Source organism: Cheilinus undulatus, linkage group 10 (genome assembly GCF_018320785.1).
Source record: "Cheilinus undulatus linkage group 10, ASM1832078v1, whole genome shotgun sequence".
NCBI classification, from domain to species: Eukaryota; Metazoa; Chordata; class Actinopteri; order Labriformes; family Labridae; genus Cheilinus; species Cheilinus undulatus.
The window spans coordinates 42,126,371-42,146,785 of NC_054874.1; the positions used below are offsets into that span (position 1 = coordinate 42,126,371).

The 20,415-nt window shown below is 36.3% G+C and overlaps 2 protein-coding genes across 2 annotated transcripts in view; one reads left to right on the plus strand and one right to left on the minus strand.

Moving 5' to 3' along the window:
- Positions 1-20,415, plus strand: part of LOC121516149 (Bardet-Biedl syndrome 12 protein-like) — a 148,600-nt gene that overhangs the window by 110,412 nt on the left and 17,773 nt on the right. The gene's annotated exons all lie outside the window — the stretch shown is intronic.
- il21 (interleukin 21) lies at positions 662-7,151 on the minus strand. The gene is made up of 6 exons (XM_041797369.1): positions 6,889-7,151; positions 6,761-6,802; positions 2,605-2,718; positions 2,457-2,495; positions 1,125-1,205; positions 662-997 (listed from the first exon to the last, which is right to left on the minus strand). The coding sequence occupies exons 1-6, from the start codon at positions 7,030-7,032 to the stop codon at positions 965-967; spliced, it is 453 nt and encodes a 150-aa protein (XP_041653303.1). The 5' UTR covers positions 7,033-7,151; the 3' UTR covers positions 662-964.

Below are 20,415 nucleotides of genomic sequence, written 5' to 3' on the forward strand. Positions count from 1 at the left end.
CCTGGAAGATGGAGATCACTGTTCAGTCCTCTTGAGGCAAAGTAGGACTACCTGAGCAAAACACTGATGAAGAAGGGTTCCCACTTGACGACCCTGGCAGAGTGTTGGCTTTTTGTTGCCCATTGGTCAGCACGGTTCACTTGTGGAGGCAAACAGTAAGGATTTAACTCAGGTTGGAGACTTCTTTGCTGAACGTTCACTTATCATTTCTGTAGGGCACAAGTAGGTTGTGTTTACTTAAAAAAAAAATGATGTGGCTGCAAACATCAGTGGATTACTTCGACCGCCATTCAAACACAGTAAGCATAACTTTCTCGCATGCTGTCTAAGAAGCTGTCTTAATCCAGTAAAATCCCTTAAACTATAAGTGTCCAGTCTTCATATTTGAGTCTCCTTCCCGTTTGCCATGAACAGTGACCTCCTAACAATCCTGCTCCTTGTTCAACTTGTCCTGCTAACTTTATAACTATAAAGTGTTGCTGGATTGTTTTGTTATTTAGGTTCACATCATTACGTTTTTCTCTATTAGCAGGTCAAAAAGTATATCAATCAGTCTTTTAAATGTTGTTCTATGAACAAATCAAGCAAACCAAAGCCTCTGAGTTTAAGACTTTTTATTTTAATTAGAAATGACATCACATTAATAAAATACCCTCTGCACTAAGCCTCATCATACATAGTATAAATGTCTGTAAATACGTACAATTCTTTGAGAACTACCAGATAAATTAACTTTCACTATCAGTGAAAAAGACGGGGAAACAACTTCACTGGCATGTCCACAAGGTGGCAGCAAAGTAGCTTTCTTATTTTCTCACAAACGACATAGCTTGAGTGGGATCACCACCAACATCATCTCAATAAATACTGAATAATTTAAATATTAAAAAAGTTAGAACATTATAATATCTTCTCATCATAGTGTCTTCTTTACATTCATTCTTGGTCGTGAGTATGTGCTCTCCTATTCTCCGTTCATATTCAGTCTGGTGATGGCCTAAAGAGGTAGAGAGACATTCACATCAGTCATTTTGTCATTTATGCTTATATTTAAAGCAGTACTGGCATGTGGTGATTGTTACTCCCATGAAACACTTTTTTTTGGATGAAATAATAACCCTTACACTTTGAATGAGAGTCTCCATTCTGTTGAAAAATGTTGCCACATTCTGCTTGGGATGAGAGTCACAGGATTGGCACGTGGTCTGAAGGAAGAGAGAGGACAAATTTAACAAATAATGGTCGTTTACTTTAGTTCAACATAAAACATCAAACTCAGATAATAAGTTTAAACTTTATTTAAAGATACCCTAAAGGATTTTCTACAGGTAATTATTGGTCACTTTCCATTAAACAAAAAATATCTGTAGATTGGAATTCATGCCTCCCGTCACTGATCAACAGAGCTGATCACCCTTAAAAAATTCATCAATCAATAATCTTTGTTTCTGTAGCGTCAATTTACAACCAAAGTCATCTCAAGACACTTCACAAAGTGGGCAGACCGAATAACAAAATGAGGTAATTTGTAACCGCTCTTTTATATGTTTACCTTAGTGTTATCATGTTTTTATATCTATGGTTCTGTATTTTATTAACTTTTTAATTCTTTAGTCTCTCTACTGTATTGATTTTATTTCCTCAATTTGTTTTACTCTATTCTCAACTGTCCTTTGTTCTTTATTGTTTTTATTGATCTTTGCCATCTGAATGTTCCTTGAAAAGCTCTTTGGACTACATGTCCTATGTAAGAAAGGTGCTATACAAATAAATAAAGCTGAGTTGAATAATATTGGTGATAATAAGCAGAACAAGAAGAATTGTTATTTTGATCAAATTAATAATAATTCCTTTTAATTTTAAAGATATTAATATTAATAATTAGTATTGACGTAATATAATAATAGGAAGAAGAGGCGTTTTGATAATAATAATTCTAATAATGATGATAATAGTAAAATAATAATCAGAATAATAATGATAATTATGAAAAAAAAAGTACAAAAAAATCAGTGATGATAGCATCAAGTAATGATTATAATTAAATAATGATGATAATAATCGTAATAATTTCAAAAAACAATAATAATTAAATAATATTGGCAATAAGAAAATAGTAATAGGAAAAATACCAAATACAGTTATAATAATTCTAATATTAACTTAAATTATAAGAAGAAGAAGTTGAACTTTTTCAGATCTGCTGATACAGACAATTAACCTTTTTTTGGCTAACATCTGACAATATTTACTCTTAATTTCAAATGTTATTTCAGCTCATGTTTCATTATTACTGTATGTAATGTTTATGGTGAACTGTTCAAGTCAACCTTGTTTTAATAAAGAAAAAAAAAATTCTGTTATCATGCTGATAATATTGTGCGTTCCTTAAAAGAGCATTGAAAATTGTTTTAAAAGACTGGCATCACATAAAATCATCACACATATCCCCTTACCTGATTGTTTGCTGAAGTACAAAAGTTCAGACCGCTTGCCTGAGGAAAAAAAAAAACAAAACAAAACATATGTGTGTGTTAGTGAATTTAACAGGCTAAGTCCTTGTTATTGCTTCAGATAAAGTGTTAATGTTATAGAATCACTTACGGTCAGAGGATGCCTCAGGCTCTTCAAAAGCTTCCTTCGCTCCCCCTCTGCACCGCTGAGTTGCTCCAGCAGGTTTTTCCGAAAGCACTCCAGGGCTGGCAGACAGCAGCAGTCCTGTTTTATTTAGGAGACATAAAAACAACTCATAAAGAGCTGAAATGTAATAGTCTTATTGAACACCATCACCTTAGGTTGATTTAAATTGGTAAGAAAATGCATATTAAGTGTTTTAGGAGGTTATTCAACTTGAAACTACATTAACTGTATAGACATCTGGGCTGTATGAATCAAAAGAGCATTGATTAAATCTTATTTGCTCTGTGAGAGGTCAGACTAATTCTCTAATTGAATTCTGGGCAGTGTGGCACGCTGCTTTTAGCTTTTTGCTTGGCACATTTGCTGTAGTCAGTAGAAATATCCAGGCCACCCCAGTCAAAAAAGTTTTTTGTTTTTTTTTCCCTGTCTCTTTGTTTTATTTGAGGGAGATGCACAATGTATATTTATTTCTGATAAAGAATCAACTGCGGTTAGTCATAATACCAGAATGATAAACTTTCACACTGAAACCTGTTTGTCACCACTGCAGCAAAAATAAAAGTCCTGGATGCCCAATATTGGAGAATTTTTTGTGATAAAAGATTGCAGACCAGGGATGATAAGGTTACTGGTTTCAGTGATTGCTATAGTAAACTCCTTCCACTGTTAATAATACTGAAATGTATTAAAGAGATGTTTGTGATAACTGTGCTTTTGGTAAATAATGTCCACATAGCATCTAATATGGGTTTGTTTACTGAGGTGATTTGAAAAGAAGTCAACATAAGAAGCAAAGAAAAAGTTTGAGTGCTTTCTCACTAAACCTGTTCAGTCACATTTAAGCAAACTTTAGTTTTTTGCTGAGTTGTTGCTGTCCATTTGTGCTGGTGTAAAAGCTGTCAGTCGAACTGTGGTGTGGACCACACAACAGCACCAAGACTCCTTGAAAAGGAGGGTCTCAATCCACTTTAATTTGGACTCTGTAGCTCTGCTAGAATTGTGTTGGAAGCATTGTGCTAAAAATCACACACAGGCCTGAAGGAGCTCCTGAGTATTTTTTTCCCCACTCATCAGGCTGCTGCCTGTATGAGAAACAGAGGTCATGGACATCCACTGTTTCCCACATTCAGCACCTACCTGGGCGTCATTCCCAGGAAGCCACTTAACATTCAATTTAGGCGATTAACTTCTGGAGAAATAATACGATTCAAGATCAATTAATAAAAAACCTCAATCTATGTGTCACTCATCATTACAGACACACATTGCCTTCAAAACATTTCCAAGAAAGCTGTGTCTGGTTTCATGTCATCACTTCACTGTTGCAGATAAATTTCCAGTCAGATCAACTCTTTTTTTTCCTTAAAACTGAAACTTAACCAGATTAAGTTTCCACTGTTTGCTTTAGATGTTTTTGGTCTAAAATGCTGCCACTGAGAACTTTGATTCCCACACTGTTCGATGTTCACGAATGCAGACAGCTTAAGGCCAAGTCACACTTTAGAATCACCTTGTGCCATGAAGTTTAAAGAGTTTTGAATGAATTCAGTTGAGTTTGTAGTTGGTGATAAATTCTTTGTATGTGATACCAAAGTCTTCCTCTGTAATGTAACTCATCTTAAGTTTGTCTAGCACGTTTCTAGCCAGTTTGGAGTTGACATAGTGTTGTGAGGAATATTGTGAGTGTTCTGGTCTGCTTGATTGCTCATCACACTTTAGTTCAAAGAGTAACAAACGTTGTGAGAAAACAGAGCGAGCGAGCTCCTGACTTGACTCATGAGAGATTGACAAGAAATAGAGAGGAGCTTCAATTTCCAAGCATGCAGAGGAGCTCATGGGCATAAATAGGCATTCAGTTGAAGTGAATACACATTAGTGTTTACAATCAGATGATAGAGTGGACATACTTTGGGTTTTTTTTTTTTCTTCCATTTTGGACATTATTTGACATATCTTGAATTGGAAGGAGCCATTTAAGTGAATATTGCAATTTCAGTTGAACTGATTTATAAAGGTTAAGAATCTAGATGAAATTACAGAGACATTTACATACAGTGGATAGTAGCCTGTGCATGCACAAGTGATTGAAAGCCTACACTTTCAGTAAGTAGGTCAAAAAAGACCCAAATTAGTACGTTCAATGCATTTTTGTCACTTATTCAGGATGATACTTTTGGCTACACCAGAAAATTTGACATTCTTTTTAAACACTGGAGAGCACTTTATAATTACTAAGACATTATAACAAAACCTTTTTTTTTTTTTACCCCTTGTGCATCTAATTGTTTTAAGCAGAGCTTTAAACAGATATCAAACATTTGTTAGTATGCATGCAAAATTAGATATTTGATCAAAATTGGTCTAGTCTTTATCACAAAGCTCTAACATCTTATAAATTGCGAGAGGTCTTGTCTGCTCGATTACTCATCACATTTCACCTCAGAGTGCAACGGAAGTTGTGAGAAAACAGAGCGAGCGAGCTCCTGACTTGACTCAGGAGAGATTGACAAGAAATAGAGCAGAGCTTTAATTTACAAGCATGCAGAGGAGCTCATGAGCATAAAAAGGCATTCAGTTAAAGTGAATACACAAGAGTGCATACAATCAGATGATTAAGTGGACATACTTTTGTTATTTCTTCCATTTTGGATGTTGTTTGAAATATCTTGAATTGGAAGCAAGAGTTTAAGTGAGTATTTTAATTTTAATTCAGAGGTTTTAATTTAGATACGACAGAGGCATGTAAGTATTTTAGCCTTTACATGCACACATGATTGAAAGCTTACACCCTTTAATATGTAGGTCAGAATGACCCAAATTAACACGTTTTTTTTTTTTTTGTCACTTTGTTCAACAATATTTCCTTGTATTCTATTCAGGCTTGTATTTTTGGCTTCACTAAAAGATTTGATGTTCTTTCATCCACTTTTTAACATTGGAAAGAGCTTTATAAATACTCACACTGTACAACAAAACAATCTTATTGGGTCATTTTTAACCCCTCAGGAAACATTTGATATAAATTTGCTAATAGATTTATTTTTTATGGAATGAAAGGGTTTAGAAAAACCCTTCAATTAACTATATAAACTACAAACTGTTTCTTTATTTAGATATAAAATTGTGAAAATAAAACAAATCTATAGAAGAATTTTTGTCTAATTTATGGTATTTTCTATGTTATAGTATTGTAGAATTGCTATTATTTTATGCAAGTTCACCTTACAGGCCAAGATAAGCTTTGGTTTAAGTATAAAATGGGACAAAGAGGGCTTGAATTGCTTGTTATAAGGAAAAAAAGTCTGCCAACAAGGTGAGCCAATTTTGTAACAGTTTAAATTTCTAAATTAGTTAGAACGTCTCATTTCAGGATATTAACAAGTATATTTTAATGTTGCATTTCTGGATTTTGTTTTTTTAAATTCAAGCAATGCAGACACATTTTTCATGAGAAATTAAATACACCGGTGCAGTGCAATTAAAGTCAAATATAACTTTGTTCTTTTTTTGTAATCATTTTTCATATTTTCAAAATTTTACTTAGGAAAAACTACATTTGAATCATCTGCGTAAAATATAAATAATTACAATTTAATCATTGCCTAGTACAATTGAAGTCAACAAACATAAATTTGTTCTTTTTTGTGACAAAATTGTGTGCTTTTTATATTTCTTTATCCCTTCTGTATGATGTAGACTATATTTAGTAAAATACATTTTAATCATCTGCATACAAGACAAACTGATAACTTTCAGGTGACACTTCATCTTTGCATTGCTGAGACCACAAAGTCTTCCTGTGCAGTCTACATATAACCTTTATGTGCTCTGCAATTTCTTTAAACAGATATCTTAGTCAAAACCTCTTAGTATACATGCAAAATTAGATATTCAATCAAAATCTGTGTAGTGTTTCTCACAAAGCTCTTATAATCTGATAACTACCAACGCAGTGTGTGATTTTACACATCATTTGATTTAGTCCCAATGTACCCAACACATGATACTTAGCATCTTGAGTTAGTGTGGAGAATAAAGCGATGAGTAAGCAACCACAAATATTAAGAGTACTGGGGTCTATAATGTAAGCTGTTATGAAATACAAGTTCGTTTGGCTTACCTCGATGTCCTGTGGTGGAGTGTTCAGCAGTTGCTCACTGGGCTGCAACACAAATCATCAACATTGTCCTAAGTACTGATGAATTTATCTTTACATGGCAATGAAAATAGAAATGTCAAGGCACTCACCTGCAGGTTTTCTCTCGTTTCCTTCAAAAAGTTCAGGACTTCTTGTAATTTTATGCTCTTGATTGACCTTCCAGCCCCATTCGTCTCTGTGTTGGCCAAAGAGTAGCAGCAGACTGCAAGCAGGCAAAAGGCAATCAGCTTCATATTCTCAAGGAGCTGCAGGTCACCAAAGTAGGCTTTTGAGAAGATTTACTGGAAATGCAGACAGTTGTGTTGCTTACCTTTTTATACATATCCCTCAGGACACAGGAAAACCACCTGAACAGAGTTGGAAAACAGCAGAAACTGGCGTGTGTGAGTAATGACTTTTTCTTTTCCACTGGCAGTCACCACTACGTGATGGCGTAAGCTGCGCGTGCATGCATGCGTGGGGCCTATACATGTACGTGTGTGAATGTAAAGCCGTTTAAGTGCAACCGACAGGAAACGGCAGGGAGACGGCACTTCCCATTTTCATTTTGAATCAGTGGAGCCACAGCCTTTGTCATAGGTACTGTTTGTACGTGCGGTATCGACAACCTGAGCCCATTCGCTGCATCATGGACTCCCACACAAATACACGGAGCCCTATACAACAACAGGAAACAATTTGAAGTTTTTATGTTAAAAAAAAAAGAGAATTTCAAAAGGAAATCCTCATCATCATGAAAGGACAGACAACAAGGAAGAAGTGCTGTGGTCATGTTTTTTGGGGCTTTTAGACCAAAGCTTCCCTTTCTTTGTCTCACTGTTAGTCATTAAAAGAAGAGTTATCTTCTTCTGTTTTAAAGATGACAAAATGTCGAGTTTCATGTAGACCTGTGTGGGAGATGCCCTGAAACTGTGATCACATGAGAGCCTTTCATTATGAGGATGTCCTTAATGACAAACATGCAATCATCATTTCACCTCGAATGCTTTGTAAGAAATAATCTTGTATTGTTGGGTTTCATTTCTTCAAACCTTCAATATTTAACAGTGGTCTACAAAGAAAACGGTTATTCTTGATAGAAATGATTGAGCTAGTCTCAAACTAAAAGGATTTGGGTTTTCTTTTTGGTCATGAGCTTTCATTTAAAGCCCACATAGCTAATTAAATCAGGAGAGACTTAATACAAGTTTAACAAAAGTTAATTTTACGAATTTTAGTGAAAAAGAAATGTTTAATGTCTTTGGCAATTAGACTCCATCGTGCTGACTTCATGTAGTTGAACGGGTAGTGAGGAAAACAGCAGGAATAAGATACACCCCTGTGTAGTCATGTGGAGGTGTTGATGCGGGATGCAGGATCAGATGTGGGGTAGACTTGTGAAGCTGGATGAGGAAACCAATGATGTGACTTTGAGGAGGAGACTGAAGTATGCAGGAAGAGAAGAGCAGAAGACTATGAGGATCTGAACTGGATGCTGATGAACACAATGGAGGTGGCTGGGGTGGAGGAGGGTTGCAGCTTCCACACTGAAACGACTGACCGTGAAAGAGAGGACAACAGATTTAAAACATGTGTAGTTGCGTGATGATTTGTAAGACGAGGTTGTGGCAGAATCTGATTAGCTGAGTATAAAAGAGAGTGATTGCCCACAACCAGCTGATCACCGGGGCAGGGAGAAGGGAGAATTGTAAACGAGTGGTGACTAATGAATGAGTAGAAACCGTCTTCCTGCTTGAATGTCCACTATGTTCCATTTTAGTCGCCAATTTCAGGATAAAAGCAGGTTTCCTGCTTCTCCCTCAGACACCTATGACTATGAATGAGTTACAAGCTTCAGCAGCTGAGACGGGAGAGATTCTGCATACAATAACTTCTGCCTGGGTTCTTCACCAGTCAAAGCTTTATGGAAGAGTGGCAATGAGGAAGCCACTGTCAAAGACAACTCATCAAATCTCCACTAGAGTCCACCAGAAGGCATGTGGGAGACTTGATGGTCAAGACAAGACATGTGTGGCAGAAACCAAATGCTTCTCATCACCATAAAACACAATATCCCCACTATGAAGCATGGTGTTGGCAGCATCATACTGTGGGGATGCTTCCCGGCAGCCAGCCGTGGAAAGCTCGCAAAGGTAGAGGGTAAAATATAGGAAAATCCAAGAGGACAATCTTATTCATTCTGCTAGAGAACTACAGCTTGGGAGAAGTTTATTTTCCAGCAAGATGATGACCCAAGGAATACAACAAAAGCTACACATAAACAGCTTAAAGACAATAAGGTGAATGTTCTGAAGTGGCTGGGTAAAATCCCAGACCTTAATCCAATAGAGAGTTTGTGGTTTGACTTGAAAAGGGCTGTTCACGCCCGATACCGAGCAACCTGACAGAGCATGAGCTTTTAACGCCATTCTTGCAAAGCAGAATGGAGTAAAATTGCAGTGTTCAGATGTGCGAGCCTGTTTAGATGTATCTTCCCAGACTTAGTGCTGTGATTGCAGCCAAAGGTGTATCTACTAAATAGTGGTTCAAGGGGGTTAATATTTATGCACTTATTTTTACCTACTTATTTTTTATTTAATTGGCATTATATGTAGAAATCTCTTTTCATTTTGACATTAAAGAGTTTTTTGTTTGTTGTTTTTTTGTCAACAAAAAATCTAAATTTTATTGACCGAGACAGATTTTTTTTTTTTTTTTTTAAGCAATTAAAGGGTAAAAAAATCACAGGGGGTGAATACTTTTTATAGGCAGTGTACTTCTTATGCTGGATGGTCTGTGATCAGGCTTACAGCTGAAAATAACTTCTGTTAACTGCTGTTAATACTCAAACTGTAAGGAAAGTGTATGCAAAATATGACAAGAATCGTTATTGGGTGGTAACTAAAATCCTTAGCTTCTTGTCATTCTCAGAGCTTCCTCATCTTTCTGTCACCAAGACAACAATTTAAGTGTTTTTATATTGTGTATTTTGTTGTTTTCAGACACAAGAGATTACAGGTTTTAGAAGGTTAGTAAAGACACTGGAGCCAAAGGATAAGTATACCTGCACACCTACAGCATGTTGTTGCACATTTTGTAATATTCAAAGTGCAATTGTTTAAAAGGGAGCAATTTGCGCTCTGTTTGAGCCACATCATAACTCAAGCTAACTAGCCCAGGCTAGCTACGTAGATAATGTAGCTACATGAACTAATGTAATTATGTAACTACGTTAGCTTAAGCAAACATAGTTTAAGCAAAAGGACTTACATTAGTTACGTTAGCTACATATGCTACATTGCCAGGTTTGCTTATAAGCTAATGTAGCTTTAGCTATGTAAACTCGACTAGACTACACCAACCCAATTTTGTTTAGAATGTTTTTGTGTGTTTTTCTGTCCTGACAGTGGTGGTGTCTGACAGCAGTGGTCTGCAGAGTAGGTGGTCTGTTGCCAGACTATCTTAAATTTCTTTTGACAAGACTGAATGAAGTTATTATTGTAATTATTCTAATTGTCCAATGCTTATTGTAATTTAAAACATGAATCCAACCTTGCATATGTTTAAAACCACCGACATCTGGACACATTTCTCTGAATGTATCTCAGTATTTTCAGGAGATGCAGTCACTGCACACACAACACACATAGTTTTCCAGACTTTAAAAGGCTTTCTAAATTTAAATCACAGACATGTTTTATATCACTCATGTGGGCAAAAGGAAACTTTGCAAATAGCCCTGAACAGTTATGAAGACAATGACATTTACTCCATCTAGTATTAGTGGTAGTGGGAAATTCAGGAGGCATCATCTGTTGTTAGTCAGTATGTCCCATGTCTTTCATCACACTGTCAGCTCCGTCAGTGTTTGCTCACACGTTTTCTACACACTCAGCCTTTGCAGCGAGGAGGAAGTGAGAGTGAAAGAGAAAACCCCTTTCGTCTGTTCTCTCTCTCTCTGTCAGCGTAAAGGAAAAGGTGGGTGGGGGCTTCGACTGGTCTGAGAGGGCCATCACGTCAGGCTGCTGTCTTATCAGGGATGATGCAAAATCAAAAGGAAAATGTGTCCTCAGGTAGATCAAAAATTCAGAAGAATTTCCTTCTGCTTCCATCCTCTAGGAACTCTGTGGGGTGTGTTTCTGTAGGTGTGGGCCAGCACATGTTCAGATCAAGGAGCTTTATCACATTGAAAATTAAATTAGAAATATTTTACTCTGCACAATAGAGAGACGAGGGGAATGTCGAAAAAGCAGTTCCTTCATAGTTAAATTGTGCAAATTAAGAAGGTTCTTCATTTCTATGAGGAACCCTTTGTGAAGGGTTTAAGGTCAACAAATTTTGTGCTAATAAGCGATTCGTAATGCTCAGCAACTGACAAGTTAATCAGGTCAACTGATTAAAAATTTATGAATTGATTATGCATTGACAAAACTCTTGGCGTCAGCTATTTTCTGACGCTGCTTTTTGTTTTTACTCTGTTTTCCATTAAAAATTGGTTATATATGCATGTATTTAGATCCCCTTCCTGTTTTGTTATGTTGCAGTCTGATGCTACAGTCTTTAAATTCATTAATTCATTTTTTTGATCAATCTTTTCCCTGCACCCCATAATGACGTCATGTGCAGCAACAGCTAAATATACGAATTAAGACACTACATGGGGTACCTAGTAATTAAATAAACATATTTAGGGATTCACTAACATCCAGAGTTTTCTTTTTTTTTTTGTTTCATTCCATATAGTAAGGTCATATAATATTCTATTTTCATGTTAAATTGTTGTATCTTTGGTAACTTTTGAGTCCATTTACACTTATGGGTATAATATTTATCAAACAATATAAGTAAATTAAAAATATAAAGCTTTTTACAGTTTCCTTTTCCATTTTCATAATAAAAAATTACATCCTTTTCTTTGAATCGAACATTGAAGCCGGTTTGTACATTATAGAGTTGCTTTTCATCCAACCAAAATAAGCGACTATGGAGGCACTCATTTTTTCCCAACTCATGGTGGTAATGAGAGATGGAACACACACAACTGGGAAATCTATTTTTGAGATGAATGTGATGTCATTCCCAGTGCCGACTTCAGATCTCCGAGGTAAATGGAACTAAGCATTAGCTGAGGCAGTTATTAAAGTTTTCTTTCTGAATAGGATGCAACAAGCTTTGCACTCTTGGATCGGTGGATTTTCCGCCATTCTTATTTGCAAATCCTCTAAAGCTCAGGCCTTGTTTACACGACAATGTTTTGCTTCGTTTTCTGTTTTTGTTTCCAAAAAGTTCAAAGTTCACACAGCAACATTTTGAAATCAATGTACGTCTACACGAGAACGCAAGAAACAAAACGCTGTGGGAAGGTGATTTACTGCACAATAAAACTGTCTCTACAACAAGGACAGTACAGCACATTCACTGTTTTTCATGTGTTTTTGATAATGTGTGACATTTTTGTCACGCACAGGTGCATGAGAGTCATTTATCACTAAATCCTCCTCTTCATTACCATCATAGCGCAGCAGTGAAATTTCACGGCACATATTTACACAAAATGCTTTGCTAGACCAGTCTTGTTGTATAGAATATATCCTCTAAGACTTGGATTTTCCATCAACATATTTTTCTTCTATGGCCTTCAATTTCTCAGTGATTTTCTCCATCAGCTGCGCACTGATGTGTAGTTGATGGAGAAGGAGACAGGAGAGTCTACGGGCTGAAGTTTCTGTGTTAAAACTTTAAGAAAAAAAGAAAGTCTAAATCATTTTCAAGACATTGATATATTTGGGAAAAAAAGGGGAAATACAAATATTCTGTAAAGGCTCCAACTTAGCTCATGAGCAGCGCTGCGCTTTCTGAGAAAATCCATGAGAAATTAAAAGCTGTAGGAGGTGAATTTGTCCATGGAAAATCAGTTTTTCTCAGTTGATATCTATGTTATAACAAGACTGGTCTTGCAAAACAGTTTTTGTGTAAATATGAGCTGTGGAATTTCTCTGCTGTGCTACAATGATGATGACAGTGATTATCATGATGATAAATGATAAATGATGATGAAAAAAGGTAGATGTAATCATTTTCAAAATTAAAAGCATGACTTTATCTAAAGAAAGTGGCCTTGATAGCCCTCCAAACAAGGATAATGTGACCCCTTTACTAAATCCAGCTGCCTGTGACAACCTGAATCGGAGTTAACTACATCAGATGGCTCAGTTCGAGCTGCCATGGCTCGGTTCAGAGTGCTGTGAAACTCGCTTGACGACTGAGTGCAGCCATAGTGCACAGAAAGTGTTGTTTTCCCTGTTTACACAGAGACAGGGGCGTTTTGAAAAACTTTCACTCTGTAGCCTGTTTCCAAATTGTTACATTTTCAGGCATCAAAAACGGCATTCTCGTGGCAACAGAAGTTTTGCGTTTTCACCTGAAAACATTGTGTAAACAGGGCCTCAGTCAGGTTGGATGGGGACCGTCAGGGGACAGCCATTTTCAGGTCTTCAGAGATGTTCTACAGGGTTTAAATCAGGGTTCTGGCTGATCGACTCTAGGACATTCACGGAATCGACACTAAGCCACTCCTGTGTTGACTTGGCTGTGTGTTTAGAGTTATTGCAATGTTGATAGGTGAACCTTTGGCCCAGTCTGAGGTACTGAGCCCTGTGGAACAGGTTTTCATTGAGGATATGTCTGTACTTTGCACTGTTTAGCTTAGTCCTTCAACCCTAGCCAGAATCTGCAGCTGAAAAACACCCCCACAGCATGATGCTGCCACCCGCATGCTTCACTTTTGTGCAACTATCAGACCACAGTCTGAGCACATAAATCCAGAGTTTTTGTCTCTTGTGCCATAAACATTTCAGTCACTGTGTGAACACTGACATTAGACCACCACTGTTGCAGAGGTGTAGTCAGTCCAAGCAAAGGCAGGGATAAAGTGTATTGCCCTGTGGGCTGAAAATTTTTCATCAGAGGGGGGATATCAGAAACAGAAGGGGGGATATCCCCCCAGGAAATCGCACCCTGCGAACTGCTTTGTCGTCAGCGAAGTACGCTTGAAGGCAGGGCTGGTTGGCTTTGTTGCCCTGCTCTCGAGCAGGTCCATTCTGGCACAGCCTGGCTCGGCCAAACTGGTGATGGAAAAGCAAATCAGCACAGCTTGGTTTGGCTCGGCGTGGCCAAGTGTGTTTTGCAAGGGGTGTGAATATTTATGTTAGTGATATATTTCAGTTTTTCAAAAGTGTCTAAAATTCTGAATTTTCTTTGTCATTATGGGGTGCTGAGTGCAGATTAATGAGAGAAAAACTGAATTTAAATGTTTGTAGCATCAGGCTGCAAAATAAGAAACTAAAAAAGTGAAGTGGGTCTGAATACTTTCTGCAGTCTTGCAGTGAAACTCAGCCACTGTGACTCTAACCACAACATCCTTGTGTGGGAGGGGTCGTCTTGATTGAACAGGGGTCAAGTGGCCAAAACATACACATAAGAAAGCCCTTTTCTGTAATAAGTAAAATATCTGGAGTATTGGCAGGAACGTTCAATTATTAAAAGCAGCGAAGACCTTATTTTTATTCTATATTTTGACATAAGTTGTCTATCTGGACTTGATTGGTGAATGGAAATGGTCCCAGAGGGTCGTCAATGGAGAAAGCAGGTCAAAAAAGTACTTGAGTTTATTAGAGGAAACGGGGTGTTTTTTTCTCTTTGGGTAATATGCAAACTAAAACTTTTAACCCTTCATGAACCATTTAAAATTTTCCAAAGGAGAGTAAAAATAAATGAAGACATGTCATAGTCTCGTCTGTCTAATCTGCTCTTTTTCCACCAAATAAGATGGAAAGTTGTTTATCTGATGTTTTTTTTTTCTGCTGATGACTGAAGTCCTCTGTCAGGGTTAAAACGTGTCACAGTGAGAGTTGATCTTTGTGGTCAAATGCAGCACAAAGAAAAAGTCTGATCTGAAATGAGGCTGCAGGCGATAACGCTGACAGACCGAGGTTAACAGGTGGGGCGGGAAAGTGTGCTCTTGTTGAAATTGCAACACAGTCAATAAGCCTACTTACAAAACATTTCACCTATTTGTTTTTGCACTGGAGTTACCTTTGAGAAAGTATTTCACACTCTTTAGTAAGGAGATCTTTTCTTCTAAAAATAGAAACACGACTTTTAAAAAACCTATTAATTGTGGCTCTCGGAATCATTCAGTCATAACAGGAACCTGACATTTCCACAGTTGCAATTTTATGTGGCGTGGTCTATTCTGAAAAAATAATTTATCATCTGCATTAGAGCTATTTAAATGACTTTATGATGGTGCTTATTGCTTTTTACTGATTATTTCATTGTAAATGTTAATGTTCATAAACACAAATGATCAAATCAAGAATGTCCTCTCTTTTATCCTTTTGAATTATTTCCTTTAAAAATGTCCTTCAGAAGAAAAACGTATTTATTGACAATAAATGCAAAAACTTACTCTAGCTATTTAAACAATTCTGAAAGTAAAAATTGTCTTACGGACTTAAAAAAAAAAAAAAAAAAAAAACGTTTTTCAATAGTGTCTTTCTCTTTGCCACTCTCCCATAAAGCTTTGACTGGAGAAGAACCCGGCCAACAGTTGTTGTGTGCAGAGTCTCTCCAATCTCAGCTCCTTCAGAATAGTAATAGGTGTCTTGGTGGCCTCTCTCACTAGTCTCCTTCTTGCACGGCCACTCAGGTTGTGAGGACGGCCTGATTTAGACAGATTTACACGTGCCGTGTTCCTTCCATTTCTTGATAATGGATTTAGCAGAACTCCAAGGGATGTTTAGTTCCCTGGAGATTTTTTTTCTTTGTATCCAGACAAAGTTATTTTCTGAGTTGCTTGGAGTGTTCTTTTGTCTTTATGGTGTAATGGTAGCCATGAATACTGATTAACCAGTGACTGGACCTTCCAGACTCAAGTGTCTGAAGTGTAAAGACATCTGAGACACATTCACTGCACTCACTAACTGTGAGACTACTAGCACCAATTGGCTGGAGCTCTGTTGAATTAGGTCAGTCACTTTAAAGGGGGTGAATATTTATGCAGTCACTTATTTTGCATTACATATTTTTGTTTAATTTACCTTACTTTGTAAAAATCAGTTTTTACTATGACTTTAAAGAGTTTTTAAAAAAAAATGTTTTAAGTTTGGTGTCAAAAAAGCCAAATTATATCGACCTTGAATAAGTCATAAAATCAATAGAAGGTTAAAAAATACATCAGGTTGAATACTTAAAATCACAGAAAAAGCACAGAAAGGAGCACCCTCCAAACAAAAAAAACTTTTAAGGTGCCCTACAAAAAAACTTACTAAGAAAGGAGAAGTGTCAGCACAAAATGTCCTTTTTGGTAGTTTTATTCGTGGCAGCAAGGCACAACGGAGACGTTTCGACTTAGTCTTCCTCAGCGTTCCTCATAACACATTACTCATACTTAATATCGGCACAGTGATAGGGATTATTTTTAGCTTTAATTGCCATGGTCATAAATTAAACCAGAGGTTCCCAAACCGTGCCATACCAAAGATTCATAGAGTATTAACTTCTTGTACCCCTGTTGTAAATTGTATTAAATTCATTGGAAATTACAATCATAAACCAAATAGAAAACTTCTATACACTCTTGTTCTTAATAGGTTTTTAGTTTTTCTTTTTTTTTCCTTTTTTTAATTGAGCTAAATCATGTAACACTACTTAGTTCTTGAGATATTTTATGTCCACCTTTGTTTTTTCTTAGAAGATCTCATGTTATTTTGAGAGTGGAGGCATCCTTTAAGCCTTTTTGGACTTCTTACCTCCCTGCATAACTCTTAACTTTGATTAACTTTTTCTTTTTTATATTGTAAAAGTACACTAATCTTGCTTTTTAATTAATTTAATTAATTGCATTTCTTCCTTTTTTTCTGCCAAAGACTGGCTTAGGAAAATGTTTAAATATTTTTGTTGACTCATATGTCTTGTTTTTGAGCTTTGACTTGTAAGGTGACCTTGAGTGCTTTGAAAGGTGCCTATAAACAAAATGTATTATTATTAAAATAACTTATATTTTGATGAAATGTAGTGATTTGTTGATTTAAAAAGGAAAGATATGAAAATGTTAAAGTCACAGAAAGTGTAATCAGCTGATTCTTATTCCAGTCTTACCCTCTTCCCTCCAAGTTTCTTCAACCCTGCCTGTGCTCCCTTGGGGCCCCCTGAGGAGTCAGGAGCCCCACTTTGAAAAACAGTAAATTAACCTTTTTCCTCAGGTCATGGCAATTGTCCCTTTGTACTGAGAAGTCTTGTATGCACACCAAAGTTAGCTATGGAGTTTCACACGGCTCTGTGCTTGAACCATTTCTTTTCACCTTGTTTTTACTTGCACCAGGTCTCATGAGGAATCACTCCATGGTATTGCTATGCAGATGACACTCAGCTGTACATATCAATGATGCTAAAGCTTTATTTGACCACAACATCTTCTGTTGTCTATGAATAGCTTTACCATTATTATCACTACACATCATGAACTAATTTCATGATTATTCTGTATTTACTGTCACATCAGAGAAGTCTGTTCCCTTATGTTTTGGCATGTGGTTAGATGCGTACTTTATTGCCAATGTGATTTATCTAAACGGTAACACTTCTGTTTGTTATATGATAGGTTTTAATGTAGCCTGACAGGGTCAGATTCATATTTGAAGTAAATTTCACTTCACCGTATTTCGATATTACGTAGCCTCTTCTATCATTCCAGGAGTCTTGACCACAGGTGTTGCTCATCAATATGATTTTCCGTCTTTAGTTTTGACTTTAAGTTGTCACTTATTCATACTGTGATGGTGTTGTTTTTCTTTTGTTTACTCATAGTTTGTTTACAATGCCACTGCAATATTTAAACCAAATAAAATGCACATCTGAACAGTTTTTTAAGTGCTTTTACAAACGACAATAAGAGTATGTGGGTGATTAAACATTAAAACCAGTCATCTTTTCTTTTCAAACTGTCAAGTAACTACGCTTTATGATGAAATGGAAGCTGTATGAACAAAGTTAATTAGGAAAACTGTTTTTAAACATGTTACGCCATCAGTTTATTAATGATTTATGTCATATTAACTTCCTACTCCCACATGTAGTTGTATATTTCCGACTTTGCGGTCTCAGCTTCGTAAACACTTTACATTTCCAGAAGAGGTAGGTGGGTGCAAGGTTAAAAGTTTGTATGAAACTCCAGACACACGGTGTTATATGGCAGAGTGCTGCTCTTTGTTTTTATATACGCTGTGAAACATGCACATCATTGTGAAGTATGGTTTATGCACAACCATTGTGTAGCTGGAAAAAGGATAATTTAAGGTGACTTTCAGTGACTGAGAAGGGCAAGCGTGCTTGATATTCCTGTAAGTGAACAGGAAAAGAGCACCGAAAGGGCGTGGGTGGGGGATTGCCCCTTTTTTGTCCTCTTCATGGGTGCTGCAGCTGTACTGACACAGCTTGTTTATTCTGATTCATTTTCAGCATCATCACTTGTGAATTCTATGCCTTTACTAGTAGTTATAGTTAAAGCTTGATAATTCAGCTCTTTACCATATTATTTCATTAAGATTATTTTGAAATAATACAAGATTAGGAGCTGTAAAAAATGAAATTAAAAAAGGGAAATGTTAAAAATGAATTTTAACACACCAGATGTCAATAAAACATATCAGGAAAGATGTTTTTAACAGTATTAATGACTTAATTCTTAAAATCACACAAATCAGTCTTATATTATTCATGGTTGAAACTCACATTTTTAGCAATCACACCCACTGACTGTTTATTTGCTTAAAGATAAAGAACATTTATTTTCAAGGAATTCCTTTTCAGAGGTTTGAAATGCAGGCTCGGAGTACTACAGAGACTCATTTTCTGAAGCTTTTCTTCCCACACTTTACTGTATAGCTCTGATTACACTGGATTACCTTATGAATATTTTTGCCTGTTGCCAGCTTTGTTTTTGTTTGTCTTGAGTGTGTTAATGGAACAGCTGAAACTCAAATTTTCTTTGGGATCAATAAGACCTATCCACATAGCTGAATAACTGGCTGTCTCCATAAAAAGCAAATAATCTTTAGTGGAAAACCCCAAAAAAGACAAATAATAAATTTCATGGTATGAGGATACCTGACGACAAGATGTAAAAATACTTAAAAGTAATCTTATATGTATTTGTGTTTTTTTTTTCTTTTGTTATCAAAATGATTTTGAAAATCTGTTTTCTATTCAATTTTATTTTTACAAGTATGATGTCTTAAGTTTGTATTATTTTGGGTGAAAATGTTTTCAGTAAATCATTATAAAACAGGGCAACCTCAGCGATTTTCCAGTCTTAAATAAAGGGTTATGTAAAAATGAAATAATAAAGGGATGACCATGAGGCGTGATAACCTTGACCTCCACACTTAAAAAGTTTATAACTGAGGAAGAGTGAATGTTTGTGTAAAGTTTGAAGAAAGTTCTTTAAAGCATTCCTGAGATATTGTGTTTACAATCAAGGGATGCTGAATTCCAATGACCTATGACCTCTGAAATCTAATGAGTTCAACCTTGGGCCAGGGTGACCGATTGTGGAAAGTTTGATGAATACAGGTCAAAGGGTTTTTAAGATATTGTGTTCAGAAGAATGTCCCAGACAGACAGACAGCCTGAAACTAGGGATGCAAAGTACTGGATAAGTTAATTTAAGCCAATACCGATATAGATACTGGTATTTTAATGAAGAGAGGTCTCTTGCGCATCAGCCCCTCCTCAGGTGGAGGTCAGTGCTCACAGAAAGGACCAGCAACAGCCAAAGGGGTTTCAATCTATCTACCAGGTAAATCCAATGAAGAAACTGGAGCACATGAATCACTTAATGCCGTTTAATCAGGTGCAGAGGACTAACACTTCGACGCACACTGTGTCTTCATTAGAGTCATGTTTGACCATGTTTGAGTCATGTTTTGCGCATTGAAACATTTGTCCTCTGCACCTGATAAAACGGCATTAAGTGATTAATGTGCTCTAGTTTCTTCATTGGATTTATCTGGTAGATCCATTGAAAAACCCTTGTATGTTACTGATATTTTAATATGGTTTAGACCTACAACTTTAAAGGCACATTTCAAAGTTTAAGGGTGAACACATTAGCAAGTTTCAGTCCTTAAATCACAGCAATTGTAAAGAATAATGATGACTAATGAAAATGACTTCACCTGGCGTAGGTCTGTTTGTTCATCCTAAAACTTACTTAAATCACTCGTTTGTAAGGCTACAGGAAGATTTTTATAGCCAAAATATCAGTTGTAATTATCTGCAGAAGTTTTCACATCTGCCGTTACTGATATGATGTCAATAATGTGTGTTTAAAGGTCTCATCATGGAAGTCTTATTTTTAACGACTCAAACAAAAACATGTCTGAGGTGCTCTTTGAAAACTGAAAATTTTAAATTTATTTCAAATATGTATAAGAGTACAAAATTATCATGCAAAAGAAAAGAAACATAATTATGAGTTTACACAAAATAAACAAAAGTGCAATACACGAGTGTCAAATGCAAGAATTTGCTTAACATATACAAAAAAGGAGTGGAAAGAAGTGTACACCATTTCT